At 54.4% G+C, this 16,424-nt stretch overlaps 1 protein-coding gene across 1 annotated transcript; it reads left to right on the forward strand.

Annotated features, from left to right (window-relative positions):
- Positions 1–3,257: 3,257 nt before the first annotated feature.
- Positions 3,258–7,360, forward strand: LOC134758128 (uncharacterized). Its single transcript, XM_063704491.1, has 3 exons — positions 3,258–3,506; positions 6,538–6,595; positions 6,714–7,360. Exons 1-3 carry the CDS (start codon positions 3,395–3,397, stop codon positions 7,228–7,230), a joined length of 687 nt encoding a protein of 228 aa, XP_063560561.1. The 5' UTR covers positions 3,258–3,394; the 3' UTR covers positions 7,231–7,360.
- Positions 7,361–16,424: the final 9,064 nt, after the last annotated feature.

Here is a 16,424-nt window from a genome sequence, read left to right on the forward strand (position 1 = left end):
GCCCAGGGTTAGGGTTGTTTTAGGGTCAAGGCCAGGGCCCTGGTTTAGGGTTGTTTTAGGGTCAGGGCCAGGGCCCCGGGTTAGGGTGGTTTTAGGGTCAGGACTTGGGCCCAGGTTTAGGCTTGTTTTAGTGCTAGGGCCCAGGGTTAGGGTTGTTTTAGAGTCAGGGCCAGGGCCCAGGGTTAGGGTTACTTTAGGTCAGGGCCAGGGCCCAGGGTTAGGGTTGTTTTAGGTTAGGGCCAGGTCCCTAGTTTAGGGTTGTTTTAGGGTCAGGGCCAGGGCCCAGGGTTAGGGTTGTTTTAGGGTCAGGACCAGGGCCCAGTGTTAGGCTTGTTTTAGGGTCAGGGCCAGGGCCCAGGGTTAGGCTTGTTTTAGGGTCAGGGCCAGGGCCCAAGTTTAGGCTTGTTTTAGTGACAGGGACAGGGCCCAGGGTTAGGGTTGTTTTAGGGTCAGGGCCAGGGCCCAGGGTTAGGCTTGTTTTAGGGTCAGGGCCAGGGCCCAGGGTTAGGCTTGTTTTAGGGTCAAGGCCAGGGCCCAAGGTTAGGCTTGTTTTAGGGTAAGGGCCACGGCCCAGGGTTAGGTTTATTTTAGGCTCAGGGCCAGGGCGCAGGGTTAGGGTTGTTTTAGGGTCAGGGCCAGGGCCCAAGTTTAGGCTTGTTTTAGTGACGGGGACAGGGCCCAGCGTTAGGGTTGTTTTAGGGTCAAGGCCTTGGCCCAGGGTTAGGCTTGTTTTAGGGTCAGGGCCAGGGCCCAGGGTTAGGCTTGTTTTAGGGTCAAGGCCAGGGCCCAAGGTTAGGCTTGTTTTAGGGTATTGGCCACGGCCCAGGGTTAGGGTTATTTTAGGCTCAGGGCCAGTGCGCAGGGTTAGGGTTGTTTTAGGGTCAGGGCCAGGGCCCAGGGTTAGGGTTGTTTTAGGGTGAGGACCTGGGTCGAGGTTTAGGCTTGTTGTAGTGCCAGGTCCCAGGGTTAGGGTTGTTTTAGGGTCAGGGCCAGGGCCCACGGTTAGGCTTGTTTTAGGGTCAGGGCCAGGGCCCAGGGTTAGGCTTGTTTTAGGGTCAGGGCCCAGGGTTAGGGTTGTTTTAGGGTCAGGGCCGAGGGTTAGGGTTGTTTTAGGGTCAGGGCCCAGGGTCAGGGTTGTTTTAGGGTCGGGGCCCAGGGTTAGGGTTGTTTTAAGGTGAGGGCCAAAGGTTGGGTTTGTTTTAGCGTCAGGGCCAGGGCCCAGGGTAAGGCTTGTTTTAGGGTCAGGGCCACGGCACAGGTTTAGGGTTGTTTTAGGTCAGGGCCAGGGCCCAGGGTTAGGGTTGTTTTAGTGCCAGGGCCCAGGGTTAGGGTTTTTTTAGGGTCGGGGCCCAGGGTTAGGCTTGTTTTAGGATCAGGGCCCAGGGTTAGGGTTGTTTTAGGGTCAGGGCCCAGGGTTAGGGTTGTTTTAGTGTCAGGGCCCAGGGTCAGAGTTGTTTTAGGGTCAGGGCCCAGGGTTAGGGTTGTTTTAGGGTGAGGGCCCATGGTTGGGTTTGTTTTAGCGTCAGGGCCAGGGCCCAGGGTAAGGCTTGTTTTAGGGTCAGGGCCAGGGCACAGGTATAGGTTTGTTTTAGGTCAGGGCCAGGGCGCAGGGTTAGGGTTGTTTTAGGTCAGGGCCAGGTCCCAGTGTTAGTGTTGTTTTAGGGTCAGGGTCAGGGCCCAGGGTTAGGCTTGTTTTAGGGTCAGGGCCAGGGCCCAGGGTTAGGCTTGTTTTAGGGTCAGGGCCAGGGCCCAGGTTTAGGGTTGCTTTAGGGTCTTGGCCAGGGCCCAGGGTTAGGGTTGTTTTAGGGTCAGGGCCAGGGCCCAGGGTTAGGGTTGTTTTAGGGTCAGGGCCGGGGCCCAGGTTTAGGGTTGTTTTAGGGTCAGGGCTGGGACTCAGGGTTAGGGTTGTTTTAGGGTCAGGGCCGGGTTCCAGGGTTAGGGTTGTTTTAGGGTCAGGACCTGGGCCCAGGCTTAGGCTTGTTTTAGTGCGAGGGCCCAGGGTTAGGGTTGTTTTAGGGTCAGGGCCAGGGCCCAGGTTTAGGGTTGTTTTAGGTCAGGGCCAGGGCCTAGGTTTAGGGTTGTTTTAGGTCAGGACCAGGTCCCAGGTTTAGGGTTGTTTTAGGGTCAGGGCCAGGGCCTAGGGTTAGGGTTGTTTTAGGGTCAGGGCCAGGGCCCAGGTTTAGGGTTGTTGTAGGGTCAGGGCCAGGGCCCACGGTTAGGCTTGTTTTAGGGTCAGGACCGGGGCCCAGGGTTAGGCTTGTTTTAGGTTCAGGCTAGGGCCCAGGGTTAGGGTTGTTTTAGGGTCAGGACCTGGGCCCAGGGTTAGGCTTGTTTTAGTGCCAGGGCCCAGGGTTAGGCTTGTTTTAGGGTCAGGGCCAGGGCCCAGTGTTAGGCTTGTTTTAGGGTCAGGGCCAGCGCCAAGGGATTGGGTTGTTTTAGGGTCAGGGCCAGGGCCCAGAGTTAGGGTTGTTTTGGGTTCAGGGCCAGGGCCCATTGTTAGGCTTGCTCTAGGGTCAGGGACAGGGCCCAGGGTTAGGGTTGTTTAAGGTCAGGGCCGGGACCCCGGTTTGGGGTTTTAGGGCTCAGGGCCAGGGCCCAGTGTTAGGGTTTTATTGTCAGGGCCCAGGGTTAGGGTTTTAGGGTCAGGGCCCAGGGTTAGGGTTTTAGTGTCAGGGCCCATGTTTAGGGTGATTTCCAGGAAGTGACCTCACAATGACTCAAGCTACCACTTACTGTTGATTGTGACGAAATGCTAGCTGAGGCACATGCCTTGGGAGCTAAGTGGTTGCTGCCCTTGACTACTATGAAGACTGGTGTGGGAAGGGTCGCTTTGGATGCAGTTGAGTTGGGGTCCCCAACCCCTGAGCCTTGGAGCCGTAAGGAGCCACACAGCAGGTGAGTGGTGTCGAGTGAGGGAGTGAGGGAAGCTTCGTCTGTATTTACAGCCACTCCCCTTTGCTCACATTCCCGCTTGAGCTCCACCTTCTCAGATGAGCAGCAGCATTAGATTCTCATAGGAGAACGCACCCTGTTGTGAACCGTGCATGTGAGGGATCTAGGTTGCGCTGTTCTTATGAGAATCTAATACCTATTGATCTGTCACTTTCTCCCATCACGCTCAGGTGGGACCATCCAGTTTCAGGAAAACAAGCTTAACACGCCCACTGATTCTACATTATGGTGAGTTCTATAATTATTTTATTATATATTCCAGTGTAATAATGGAAATGAAGTGCCTAATAAACGTAAATGTGCTTAAATCTTTTGGCCCAGCTCCTACCTCCCGGCAGCCTTGCCAGGCCCAGAACTCTCTCCAGTCAGCCTCTACAGACCAAGCTCATGACTCACAATGGCCTATTTAGGCCCATAGCCTACCTCACGGCAGTCTCCGCAGATGAGCCTACTGCCTCACAACAGCCTCCACAGGCACAGCTCCATCGTTACAATGGCCTCTTTAGACCCAGCTCCTGCCTCCCAGCCTTGTCTCCAGGCCCTGAACTTTCTCCGTAAGTTGAGGTAGCTGGGACTGTAGGTATACATGACGATACTTGGCTAATTTTTAAATTGTTTTGCAGACATGGGGTCTCACTTTGTTGGCCAGGCTGCTGTCAAACTAATGGCCTCAAGTGACCCTTCCACCCCTGCCTCCCATCCTCGAGGTATGTGCCACCACAAGGGGCACTTGTTCAATTTTCTAAAGAAAAAATTTCTAAAGTAAGGCTGTGGGATGATGGCAGGAAGATAAAAGAAAAACAGAAGAATAAGTTAAAATGACTTATTCACACATATTCTTTTGACAGCAAGAAGAACTGTTAGTATATACATTGCTTACAAACAAACAAACGGCAGATAAACAATGTTGTATAGGAACTTCAACACACACTGTACAATATTCCCACTTTGCTGACATAAGTTATGGAAATTTCGTGGTTTACTTGAGTGTCGCTACCAGTATTTTGCTACTCTGATGATTTTTATCAACTTCCTCATCTGTTAACTTCTCTCCAAAGTATGTCATGTCACGACATACTGCCGCTGCACGAACACAGCCAGTGTCTTCCTATTAAACATGTAGAATGCTTTCCTAATTTCTCTTTTTACTCTCTGTCTTTGTGTTCTGCATTTTCCTTACTTTTATTGTCAGAAACTCCAGAAAGTCAATCGTACTAATTTATCACGATTTGCTTTATTAATTTATACTTTGCTTATATGGAATTTTGCCCAACAGACCTCATTACAATTTCTTACGTGTTTTATTTATTTATTTTTTTCTGAGACAGGGTCTCCCTCTGTTGTCCAAGGCTGGAGGGTAGTAGTGCTATCGCAGCTGACTGCAGCCTCAACCTTCCAGGCTGAAGCGATCCTCCCATCTCAACCTCCCACGTGGCTGAGACTACAGGTGCTTGCCACTACGCCCAACTAATATTTGGTTTTTTCATATACGTGGATTCCAGAGGGGTGACAGCGAAACGTGAGTAAGCATGGATTTTGGTATATGCAGAGATGGGGGGCTGTAACTAATTCTGTATACTGAGGGACGGCAACTGTATATGTTTTTACAATTATGCTGTAGGATACATACTGTTGCATAGCCTTGAAAATAATAATTTTTAATGGAGTGGAAGAATAATAATAATATTGCTAAAAGTAGCAGCTGGCCAGGTGTGGTGGCTCACACTGGTAATCGCAACACTTTGGGAGGCTGAGGCAGGAGGATGGCTTGAGGCCAAGAGTTTGCGATAGGCCTTGGAAACAAAGGGGGAGTCACCATCCCTACAGAAAAATACATGAATTAGCCTAGTGTGGTGGCACGTTCCTGTAGTCCCAGCTACTTGGGAGGCTGAGGTGGGAGGATCACTCAAGCCCAGGGAGGCTGAGACTGCAGTGAGTCATGATCAGGCCTCTGCACTCCAGCCTGGGTGACAGAGTGAGACCCTGTCTCAAAACAACAAAAAAGTAGCAGCTAACATCAACTGACCTTTTATATCAGGTGCCTATTGATACCATAGTTTAATTTCTTAGAACTGTTTCTTATTTCACTTACCAACTCTGTCTTCAGTTACTCCCAGATTTTTACTGTGTGTGTACAGATGACCTTTTGTTTAGATTGAATTGTCTCCCCAGAAGTAAGATTACTGTGAGTCATGGTGAATGGACATTCTCATTACCCTTGATGTAAATTGACAGGGTTTTGGGTGCCTCCCAGCTATAATCTTAGCACTTTGGGAGGCTAAGAGAGGAGGATTGCTTGAGGCCAAGAGTTGGAGGAGGCAGTATGGCAGTATGGTGAGACCCTGTCTCCATTATTTTAAAAAATTGACAAGCTTTACCCGGGAAGGCTTATACACAATGTAAACACCCCTCATAGTATAAGAAAGTGCCCATTTCACTGCACCTTTGCCAGCACAGGGTATTATAATTTAGTAAGTCATTTTTTGTTTGATTATTTTAAATAGATAAAAGACCTCATATTACTTTACTTGTCACATTTCAACATCTTTCCTTAGCTTATTAGCTCTACCTCTTTTCTGTCTGTAAATGGTTGTTGTTGTTTTGTTCTTTGAGACAGGGTCTTGCTCTGTCACCAGGCTAGACTGTAGTGGCATAATCATGCCTCACTGCAGCCTTGACCTCCCAGGCTCAAACTTCAGCATTCCGAGTAGCTGGGACTACAAGTGTGCACCACCACTCCCAGCTAACTTTTTTCTTCTTTTGGATAGAGACAGGTTCTCACTGTGTTGTCCAGACCGGTCTCTAGCTCCTGGCCTTAAGCAATCCTCCTGCATTAGCTTCTCAAATTGCTGGAATTTCAGGCATGAGCCATCATGCCTGGCCTGGGCTAGTCCTGTATTCTCTAGAGTTCTCTTTACTTTGTGCTAGCCAATCTCTCATTATGCTGTTCACCTGTTATAATGAATAATTCTCCGTATTAAATTTTACCACTTTAAACTTTTGAGTGGTTTATGCTTCCTGATTGGACTCTGACTAATATGTTAGGAAGGGTCCCAGGAGATAAACCCACACAGATGGGATTTGGGCATAGGTTTGGTTTCCCAGGGGGCAGTGCTGAGCTCTTTGCCAGTGGGAAATGGGATGCTGGTGATTTCCAGGAAGTGACCTCACAGTGACTCAAGCTACCACTTACTGTTGATTGTGACGAAATGCCAGCTGAGGCACATGCCTTGGGAGCTAAGTGGTTGCTGCCCTTGACCACTATGAAGACTGGTGTGGGAAGGGTCGCTTTGGATGCACTTGAGCAGGGGTCCCCAACCCCTGAGCCATGGAGCCGTAGGGAGCCACACAGCAGGAGGTGAGTGGTGTCGAGTGAGGGAGTGAGGGAAGCTTCGTCTGTATTTACAGCCACTCCCCTTTGCTCACATTCCCGCTTGAGCTCCACCTTCTCAGATGAGCAGCAGCATTAGATTCTCATAGGAGAACGCACCCTGTTGTGAACCGTGCATGTGAGGGATCTAGGTTGCGCTGTGCTTATGAGTATCTAATACCTATTGATCTGTCACTTTCTCCCATCACGCTCAGGTGGGACCATCCAGTTTCAGGAAAACAAGCTTAACACGCCCACTGATTCTACATTATGGTGAGTTGTATAATCATTTTATTATATATTGGATATATAATACGTATATATATTTATATATATGTAATAATGGAAATAAAGTGCCTAATAAATGTAAATGTGCTTAAATCTTTTTAAGCAGATTCTTCAGGCCCAGCATCTGCCTCACTGTGGACCCCCCAAGCCAAGCTCCCAACCTTTCAGCAGCTTCTACACACCCAGCTCCCGCCTGCCAGTGGCCTCTTCAGGCCCATGGGGCTCATTCCTCACAACAGCCTTTCCAGTCCCAGTTTTTCCCTTCCGGCGGCCTCTCCGGGCTGAGAACCTCCTCAAGTCGGCCTCTCCAGACTCACTTGCACCCTCCAGGCGTCCTCTCCGGGCCAAGCTCCTCTTCCTGGCTGCGTCTCCAGGCCCGACTCCTGCCTCTCAACAACCTCTTTGGACTCAGTGCCTACCCATCTCCTGGCGTCCTTGGTCGGCCCACAGCTTCCTCAAGCCAAGCTCCCCAGGCCCAGGTCAGGCCTCACGGTGCCCCCTCCACGATGAGCTCCTGCCCTCCAATGGCACCTGCAGGACCCAAATGGTCTCCGGTCGGTGGACTCCTCCACGCCAAGCTTGGGCCTCCCGGTGACCTCTGCAGGCCCAAGTTGTCCTGAAGTCGGCATCTCCCAGCCATGCCTCCCAGCAAGTAAGCAAGCTCTTTTGGCTCAACTCCTGCCCAGCTCCCAACCGCCTTTGTAGGTCCCGAACTTTCTCCAGCCAAGTTCTTTGGGCCTCATTCCTGCCGCCCGGGGCCTGTACGGGCCCAGCAATGGTTGGAGAACGGCCTCTGCAGGTCCCGCTCTTGCCTCCCAGGGGCCTCTCCAGGCCCAGCTCTTGCCCCCACGGCGGCCATCTGGAGCCAAGTCCCTGCCTGCCTCCCAGCAGCCCGCATGCGGCCCAGCTCCTCCCTCACGGTGGCCTGTTGATGCCCATGCCTCTGGTACCCTGCCCAGAGGCATGAGCCCCTGCCACACACTGGCTCCTCCCACGCTGAGAGAGGTCAGCGTGAGCCCTTGCCTCACACCGGCCCCTCCCATGCTGAGAGAGGTCAGCGTGAGCCCCTTGCCTCACACTGGCTCCTCCCACGCTGAGAGAGGTCAGCGTGAGCCCTTGCCTCACACCGGCCCCTCCCATGCTGAGAGAGGTCGGCGTGAGCCCTTGACTCACACCGGCCCCTCCCACGGTGAGAGAGGTCAGCGTCAGCCCCTTGCCTCACCCCGGCCCCTCCCACGCTGAGAGAGGTCGGCGTGAGCCCTTGCCTCACACCAGCCCCTCCCACGCTGAGAGAGGTCAGCGTGAGCCCCTTGCCTCACCCCGGCCCCTCCCACACTGAGAGAGGTCGGCATGAGCCCTTGCCTCACACCGGCCCCTCCCACGCTGAGAGAGGTCAGCGTGAGCCCTTGCCTCACACCGGCCCCTCCCACGCTGAGAGAGGTCAGCGTCAGCCCCTTGCCTCACACCGGCCCCTCCCACGCTGAGAGAGGTCAGCCTGAGCCCTTGCCTCACACCGGCCCCTCCCACGCTGAGAGAGGTCAGCGTCAGCCCCTTGCCTCACACCGGCCCCTCCCACGCTGAGAGAGGTCAACATGAGCCCCTTGCCTCACACGGGCCCCTCCCATGCTGAGAGAGGTCAGCGTGAGCCCTTGCCTCACACCGGCCCCTCCCACGCTGAGAGAGGTCAGCCTGAGCCCTTGCCTCACACCGGCCCCTCCCACGCTGAGAGAGGTCGGCGTGAGCCCCTTGCCTCACCCCGGCCCCTCCCACGCTGAGAGAGGTCGGCGTGAGCCCTTGCCTCACACCGGCCCCTCCCACGCTGAGAGAGGTCGGCGTGAGCCCCTTGCCTCACACCGGCCCCTCCCACGCTGAGAGAGGTCGGCGTGAGCCCTTGCCTCACACCGGCCCCTCCCACGGTGAGAGAGGTCAGCATCAGCCCCTTGCCTCACAGCGGCCCCTCCCACGCTGAGAGAGGTCGGCGTGAGCCCTTGCCTCACACCGGCCCCTCCCACGCTGAGAGAGGTCAGCGTCAGCCCCTTGCCTCACACCGGCCCCTCCCACGCTGAGAGAGGTCGGCGTGAGCCCTTGCCTCACACCGGCCCCTCCCACGCTGAGAGAGGTCAGCGTGAGCCCCTGCCTCAACAGGCCACCGTGAGGGAGGAGCAGGGTCGCAAGCGGGCTGCTGTGAGGCAGGCAGCGACTTGGGCCTGGGAGGTCGTGGTGGGGTGAGAGCTGGGCTTGGAGACTCCCCTGGGAGGCAACCGCGGGGCCTACAGACTCTGTTCTCCAGCCGGAGCTGGGACTGTTCAGGTACTGGGAGGTGGGATGTGGGTCTGAAGAGCTTGGTTGCAGAAACTTCGGGGTCTACAAACGCAGGTGGGAGCTGAGCCAAAAAAGCTTGTTTGCTGGGAGGTGGGAGATGCAGCCAGGAGAAACAGCTGTGCCTGCAGAGGCCGCCATGCGGGAGGCGGAGGCCGGGCCTCCTCAAATCGGCCTCTCCAGACCCACTTGCAGCCTCCCGGCATCCTCTCCGGGCCCAGCTCTTCCTCCTGGCTGCGTCTCCAGGCCTGACTCTGGCCTCCCAACAACGTCTTTGGACTCAGCTCCTGCCCAGCTCCCAGCAGGCCCAAGTTGTCGTCAAGTCGGCCTGGAATTGGGCCCGGAAGAGCAGCAAGTCGGCCTCCCCGGGCCCAGCTCCGTCCTCTAGGCGGCCTCTCCAGGTGCAAAACTTCCTCGAGTCAGCCTCTCCAGGCCCAGCTCCTCCTGCCTCCCAGTGGCCTCTTTCAGCCCAGACCAGCTCATGGCTCTTGGCGGCCTTCCCAGGCCCCGCTTTTGACTTTTGGTGGCCTCTTCAGGCCCAGAACTTGACCTCCAGTGGGCCTTTGCAGGCCCGGCCTCCTGCCTCTCGAAGGCCTGCACGGGCCCGGACTCACAGCGGACTCACAGCGGACTCTCCATGCCCAGCTAGCTCTCGCCTCATTGCGGCCTCCCGAGTCCAAAGCTCCTGCCTCTCGGCCGCTTCGGCAGGCCCAGCTCCCGCCTGCCAGTGGCCTCTTTAGGCCCAGCTCGTTCCTCACAACGGCCTTCCCAGGCCCCGTTTTTCCCTTCTGGCAGCCTCTTGGCCTCTAATTTGTTTATCTTTTGTGTATAAATCCCAAAATATTGAATTTTGGAATATTTCCACCATTATGTAAATATTTTGGTAGGTGATTTATTTGGGGTGAGTTTCTGCACCAAGCCCGAATTTTTTATTTTATTTTCCTTATTATTTGGTGTTAAACAGGTTTAATGACGGTCATGGCAACTGTTTGGCACAATGAAAAATATCGCCCATGATCAACGTGTTCTGTTCTGGGGAAGGGGGCAAAGGCAGGGTGAATCACTTTCTTAAAAAGTATAGCTCAAGTTGGGAGTGCAGAGGGAATGGGGAGAAAACCCTCCCGCTGCCTGTGTCGAAGTGCAGGAGCCCCCACCCCCATACTCACCTGAGTCCAGCCCCTCTGGGGAAAGAAGGGGTGCATGAACTCCCCCTAGTCCACAGGCACCTCCCTGTGGCCCAAGGCCCTCTTCACACTCCATCTTGTAGCCCCAACAGGAGCTATTTTCCGAAAAGTGAAAAGCTCTGAAGGTCCCACAATTCATGGTATGTACACCTCCCTCACCAGGGGCTGCAAAGTGGCCTGGAGCTCCATACTGAGTAGAAGTCTTTGGGCCAGAGTCAGCATCTGGCTGACGGTCCGGATATCCTGGTTGGAGTGACCCTGGTGCGCCCTGCCAGGGCCTGGTGCCGCTTGCTGAAGATCATGACCGCCACTCATGGGCCACCGATGTGGTCCTTGTCCCATTTGTTGGGGCTGCGTCCATCCTTCTCAGAAGATGAGTCCTGTTCCTTGCGCAGGGCACTGAGGGACTGGGCCTGACATCATCTGAGTGGTAGAGGCAACTGGGTGTCAGGAGACATGATGGAGAGGAAAGCATCATCATGGTCATTCTCTGTCTCACTGTCCAGCAGGGACTCCCCTGAGGGGCCCAGGGCTCCTCCTCCATGGTGGGAGGTGAGCTTTTAACAGGTTCCACCACCCCCAAAGTGTGTGGGGTTGCGGGCCCTGGGCTTTCAGGGCAGGTGGCTCCAGGGGGCCGCCCAGGGTCAACACTCCCTGTGCCACCTGGTGGATGCTCATGAGCAACAGCTGCCAACTTGGCAGGTTGTTTTCTCTGGTTGGAGGCCACTGAGTAACTGGCAGGTTGCTGGGCCTCGTGTGGCTGCAGGGAGGGGTCAGGAAGGGGATGGAGTACCAGGGGAACACGGCCACAGAGTGACCTTCCACATTCCTCCACACGAACATGCTGACGCCACGGGAGGCCTCACTGAATGCAGGCCTGGGGGCCGAGTACTTGGTCCGGGCAGGGAGTTCCTGGCAGGAGCTCACACCTCACCCCCTCCTCAGCCCAGGTGGCTTGGGCCCAGAGAAGTGGGGGTTGGAGAGGAGCAGAAGACCAGGCCTCAAGTTTTGTTTTTTTTTGTTTGTTTTTTTGTTTTTGAAATGTAGTTTGACTCTTGTCACCCAGGCTGGAGTGCAGTGGCACGATCTCAGTGGCCTTCATACCTGGCTAATTTTTTGTATTTTTACTGGGGGTGGGGTTTTGCCATGTTGGCCAGGCTGGTCTTGACCTCCCGACCTCAGGTGATCCACCCACCTCAGCCTCCCAAAATGGGATTACGGGCATGAGCCACTGCTCCCAACTTCATTCATTTTTACTTGAAAAACTCCGTTAAGCATTTTTTTAAGGTAGACCTAGTGGTCCTGAATGCCCTCAGCTTTGTTTGTCGAGGAAGCACGTTATTTCTTTTTTCTTTCTGAAGGACAGCTTTGTCAGACATAGTATTAGTTGCTGGCACTTTTTTTCTTTCAGCACTTTGAATGTATTATTCGATTCTGTCCTGACCTGCAAAGTTTCTTTAACTTTTGACTATTTGATTATATTGTGACTTGGTGAGTATCTATTTGGTTTGAACCTCTTCAGGAATCTTTAAGCTTCATGGATTTAGATGTCTAAATCTTTCCCACGATTTAGGCAGTCTTCAGCCATTCTTTAAATAAGCTTTCTTCTCCTTTCTCTACTTTCCTTTTCAAACTCCCATAACCTGACAATGGGTTGCCTAATGGTGTCTTGTTGGCTTTCTTTTCTCTGTCTTTTTTTCTTTTTTTTTTTTTTGAGACAGAGTCATGCTCTGTCACCCAGGCTGGAGTGCAATGTGTGGTCTAGGCTCACTAGGGTTAGGGTTAGGGTTTTAGGGTAAGGGCGAAGGGTTAGGGTTTTAGGGTAAGGGCGAAGGGTTAGGGTTTTAGGGTCAGGGCCCAGGGTTAGGGTTTTAGGGTCAGGGCCCAGGGTTAGGGTTTTAGGGTCAGGGCCCAGGGTTAGGGTTTTAGGGACAGGGCCCAGGGTTAGGGTTTTAGGGTCAGGGCCCGGGGCCCAGGGTTAGGGTTTTAGGGTCAGTGCCTGGGGCCCAGGGTTAGGGCTTTAGGGCCAGGGCCCGGGGCCAGGGTTAGGGATTTATGGCCAGGGCCCGGGGCCCACGGTTAGGGCTTTAGGGCCAGGGCCCGGGGCCCAGGGTTAGGGCTTTAGGGTCAGGGCCCGGGGCCCAGGGTTAGGGCTTTAGGGTCAGGGCCTGGGGCCCAGGGTTAGGGCTTCAGGGACAGGGCCCGGGGCCCAGGGTTAGGGCTTCAGGGACAGGGCCCGGGGCCCAGGGTTAGGGCTTCAGGGTCAGGGCCCGGGGCCCAGTGTTAGGGCTTCAGGGTCAGGGCCCGGGGCCCAGGGTTAGGGCTTCAGGGTCAGGGCCGGGGCCCAGGGTTTGGGCTTCAGGGTCAGGGCCCGGGGCCCAGGGTTTGGGCTTCAGGGTCAGGGCCCGGGGCCCAGGGTTTGGGCTTCACGGTCAGGGCCCGGGGCCCAGGGTTAGGGCTTCAGGGTCAGGGCCCGGGGCCCAGGGTTAGGGCTTCAGGGTCAGGGCCCGGGGCCCAGGGTTAGGGCTTCAGGGTCAGGGCCCGGGGCCCAGGGTTAGGGCTTCAGGGTCAGGGACCGGGGCCCAGGGTTAGGGCTTCAGGGTCAGGGCCCGGGGCCCAGGGTGAGGGCTTCAGGGTCCGGGCCCGGGGCCCAGGGTTAGGGCTTCAGGGTCAGGGACCGGGGCCCAGGGTTAGGGTTTTAGGGTCAGGGCCCGGGGCCCAGGGTTAGGGTGATTTCCAGGAAGAGACCTCACAACGACTCAAGCTACCACTTATTGTTGATTGTGATGAAATGCCAGCTGAGGCACACGCCTTGGGAGCTAAGTGGTTGCTGCACTTGACTACTATGAAGACTGGTGTGGGAAGGGTCGCTTTGGATGCACTTGAGCAGGGGTCCCCAACCCCTGAGCCATGGAGCCGTAAGGAGCCACACAGCAGGTGAGTGGTGTCGAGTGAGGGAGTGAGGGAAGCTTCGTCTGTATTTACAGCCACTCCCCTTTGCTCACATTCCCGCCTGAGCTCCACCTTCTCAGATGAGCAGCAGCATTAGATTCTCATAGGAGAACGCACCCTGTTGTGAACCGTGCATGTGAGGGATCTAGGTTGCGCTGTGCTTATGAGAATCTAATACCTATTGATCTGTCACTTTCTCCCATCACGCTCAGGTGGGACCATCCAGTTTCAGGAAAACAAGCTTAACACGCCCACTGATTCTACATTATGGTGAGTTCTATAATTATTTTATTATATATTCCAGTGTAATAATGGAAATGAAGTGCCTAATAAACGTAAATGTGCTTAAATCTTTTGGCCCAGCTCCTACCTCCCGGCAGCCTCGCCAGGCCCAGAACTCTCTCCAGTCAGCCTCTACAGACCAAGCTCATGACTCACAATGGCCTATTTAGGCCCATAGCCTACCTCACGGCAGTCTCCGCAGATGAGCCTATTGCCTCACAACAGCCTCCACAGGCACAGCTCCATCGTTCCAATGGCCTCTTTAGACCCAGCTCCTGCCGCCCAGCCTTCTCTCTAGGCCCTGAAGTTTCTCCGTAAGTTGAGGTAGCTGGGACTGTAGGTATACATGACGATACTTGGCTAATTTTTAAATTGTTTTGCAGACATGGGGTCTCACTTTGTTGGCCAGGCTGCTGTCAAACTAATGGCCTCAAGTGACCCTTCCACCCCTGCCTCCCATCCTCGAGGTATGTGCCACCACAAGGGGCACTTGTTCAATTTTCTAAAGAAAAAATTTCTAAAGTAAGGCTGTGGGATGATGGCAGGAAGATAAAAGAAAAACAGAAGAATAAGTTAAAATGACTTATTCACACATATTCTTTTGACAGCAAGAAGAACTGTTAGTATATACATTGCTTACAAACAAACAAACGGCAGATAAACAATGTTGTATAGGAACTTCAACACACACTGTACAATATTCCCACTTTGCTGACATAAGTTATGGAAATTTCGTGGTTTCCTTGAGTGTCGCTACCAGTATTTTGGTCCTCTGACGATTTTTATCAACTTCCTCATCTGTTAACTTCTCTCCAAAGTATGTCATGTCACGACATACTGCCGCTGCACGAACACGGCCAGTGTCTTCCTATTAAACATGTAGAATGCTTTCCTAATTTCTCTTTTTACTCTCTGTCTTTGTGTTCTGCACTTTCCTTACTTTTATTGTCAGAAACTCCAGAAAGTCAATCGTACTAATTTATCACGATTTGCTTTATTAATTGATACTATGCTTATATGGAATTTTGCCCAACAGACCTCATTACAATTTGGGCCACGGCCCAGGGTTAGGTTTGTTTCAGGGTCAGGGCCAGGGCCCAGGGTTAGGCATGTTTTAGGGTCAGGGCCGGGGCCCAGGTTTAGGGTTGTTTTAGGGTCAGGGCCGGGGCTCAGGGTTAGCGTTGTTTTAGGGTCAGGGCCGGGGCCCAGGGTTAGGGTTGTTTTAGGGTCAGGGCCGGGGCCCAGGGTTAGGGTTGTTTTAGGGTCAGGGCCGGGGCCCAGGGTTAGGGTTGTTTTAGGGTCAGGGCCGGGGCCCAGGGTTAGGTTTGTTTTAGGGTCAGGGCCGGGGCCCAGGGTTAGGGTTGTTTTAGGGCCAGTGCCAGGGCCCAGGGTTAGGGTTGCTTTAGGGTCAGGGCTGGGGCCCAGGGTTAGGCTTGTTTTAGGGTCACAGCCAAGTCCCAGGCTTAGGGTTGTTTTAGGGTCAGGGCCCAGGGTTAGGGTTGTTTTAGGGTGAGTGCCCATGGTTGGGTTTATTTTAGGGTCAGGGCCAGGGCCCAGGGTTTGGTTTGTTTTAGGGTCAGGGCCAGGGCCCAGGGTTAGGGTTGTTTTAAGGTCAGGGCCAGGGCCCAGGGTTAGGCTTGTTTTAGTGCCAGGGCCCAGGATTAGGGTTTTTTTTAGGTTCGGGGCCCAGGGTTAGGCTTGTTTTAGGATCAGGGCCCAGGGTTAGGGTTGTTTTAGGGTCAGTGCCAGGGCCCAGGGTTAGGGTTGCTTTAGGGTCAGGGCTGGGGCCCAGGGTTAGGGTTGTTTTCGGGTCAGGGCCCGGGCACAGGGTTAGGGTTGTTTTCGGTTCAGGGCCAGGGCCCAGGGTTAGGGTTGTTTTAGGGTCAGGGCCAGGGGCCAGTGTTAGGGTTGTTTTGGGGTCTGGGCCAGGGTCCAGGGTTAGGGTTGTTTTAGGGTCGGGGCCCAGGGTTAGGTTTGTTTTAGGGTCGAGGCCCAGGGTTAGGGTTTTTTTCGGATCGGGGCCCAGGGTTCTGCTTGTTTTAGGATCAGGGCCCAGGGTTAGGGTTGTTTTAGGGTCAGGGACCAAGGTTAGGGTTGTTTTAGGGTGAGGGTACAGGGTTGGGTTTGTTTTAGGGTCAGGACCAGGGCCCAGGTTTAGGCTTGTTTTAGGGTCAGAACCGGGGCCCAGGTTTAGGCTTGTTTTAGGGTCAGGGACAGGGCCCAGGGTTAGGGTTGTTTTAGGGTCAGGGCCAGGGCCCAGTGTTAGGCTTGTTTTAGGGTCAGGGCCAGGGCCCAAATTTAGGCTTGTTTTAGGGTCAGGGACAGGGCCCAGGGTTAGGGTTGTTTTAGGGTCAGGGCCAGGGCCCAGGGTTAGGCTTGTTTTAGGGTCAGGGCCAGGGCCCAAGGTTAGGCTTGTTTTAGGGTAAGGGCCACGGCCCAGGGTTAGGGTTGTTTTAGGCTCAGGGCCAGGGCACAGAGTTAGGGTTGTTTCAGGTTCAGGGCCAGGGCCCAGGGTTAGGGTTTTTTTAGGGTGAGGACCTGGGCCGAGGTTTAGGCTTGTTGTAGTGCCAGGACCCAGGGTTAGGGTTGTTTTAGGGTCAGGGCCAGGGCCCACGGTTAGGCTTGTTTTAGGGTCAGGGCCAGGGCCCAGGGTTAGGCTTGATTTAGGGTCAGGGCCAGGGCCCAGGGTTAGGGTTGTTTTAGGGTGAGGACCTTCGCCCAGGGTTAGGTTTGTTTTAGTGCCAGGGCCCAGGGTTAGGGTTTTTTTAAGGTCGGGGCCCAGGGTTAGGCTTGTTTTAGGATCAGGGCCCAGGGTTAGGGTTGTTTTAGGGTCAGGGCCCAGGGTCAGGGTTGTTTTAGGGTCAGGGCCCAGGGTTAGGGTTGTTTTAGGGTGAGGGCCAGGGCCCAGGGTTAGGGTTGTTTTAGGGTCAGGGCCAGGGCCCAGGGTTAGGGTTGTTTTAAGGTCAGGGCCAAGGCCCAGGTTTAGGCTTGTTTTAGGGTCACGGCCAGGTCCCAGGCTTAGGGATGTTTTAGGGTCAGGGCCCAGGGTTAGGGTTGTTTTAGGGTGAGTGCCCATG

Source organism: Gorilla gorilla, chromosome 2, assembly GCF_029281585.2.
Source record: "Gorilla gorilla gorilla isolate KB3781 chromosome 2, NHGRI_mGorGor1-v2.1_pri, whole genome shotgun sequence".
Taxonomy (NCBI): Eukaryota; Metazoa; Chordata; class Mammalia; order Primates; family Hominidae; genus Gorilla; species Gorilla gorilla.

Coding starts and splice junctions, on each gene's coding strand:
- LOC134758128 (XM_063704491.1), top strand. CDS start 3,395: ATGAGCCTACTGCCTCACAACAGCCTCCACAGGCACAGCTCCATCGTT. Junction 3,507..6,537: donor CCAGGCCCTGAACTTTCTCC/GTAAGTTGAGGT, acceptor CATCACGCTCAG/GTGGGACCATCCAGTTTCAG. Junction 6,596..6,713: donor CCCACTGATTCTACATTATG/GTGAGTTGTATA, acceptor AATCTTTTTAAG/CAGATTCTTCAGGCCCAGCA.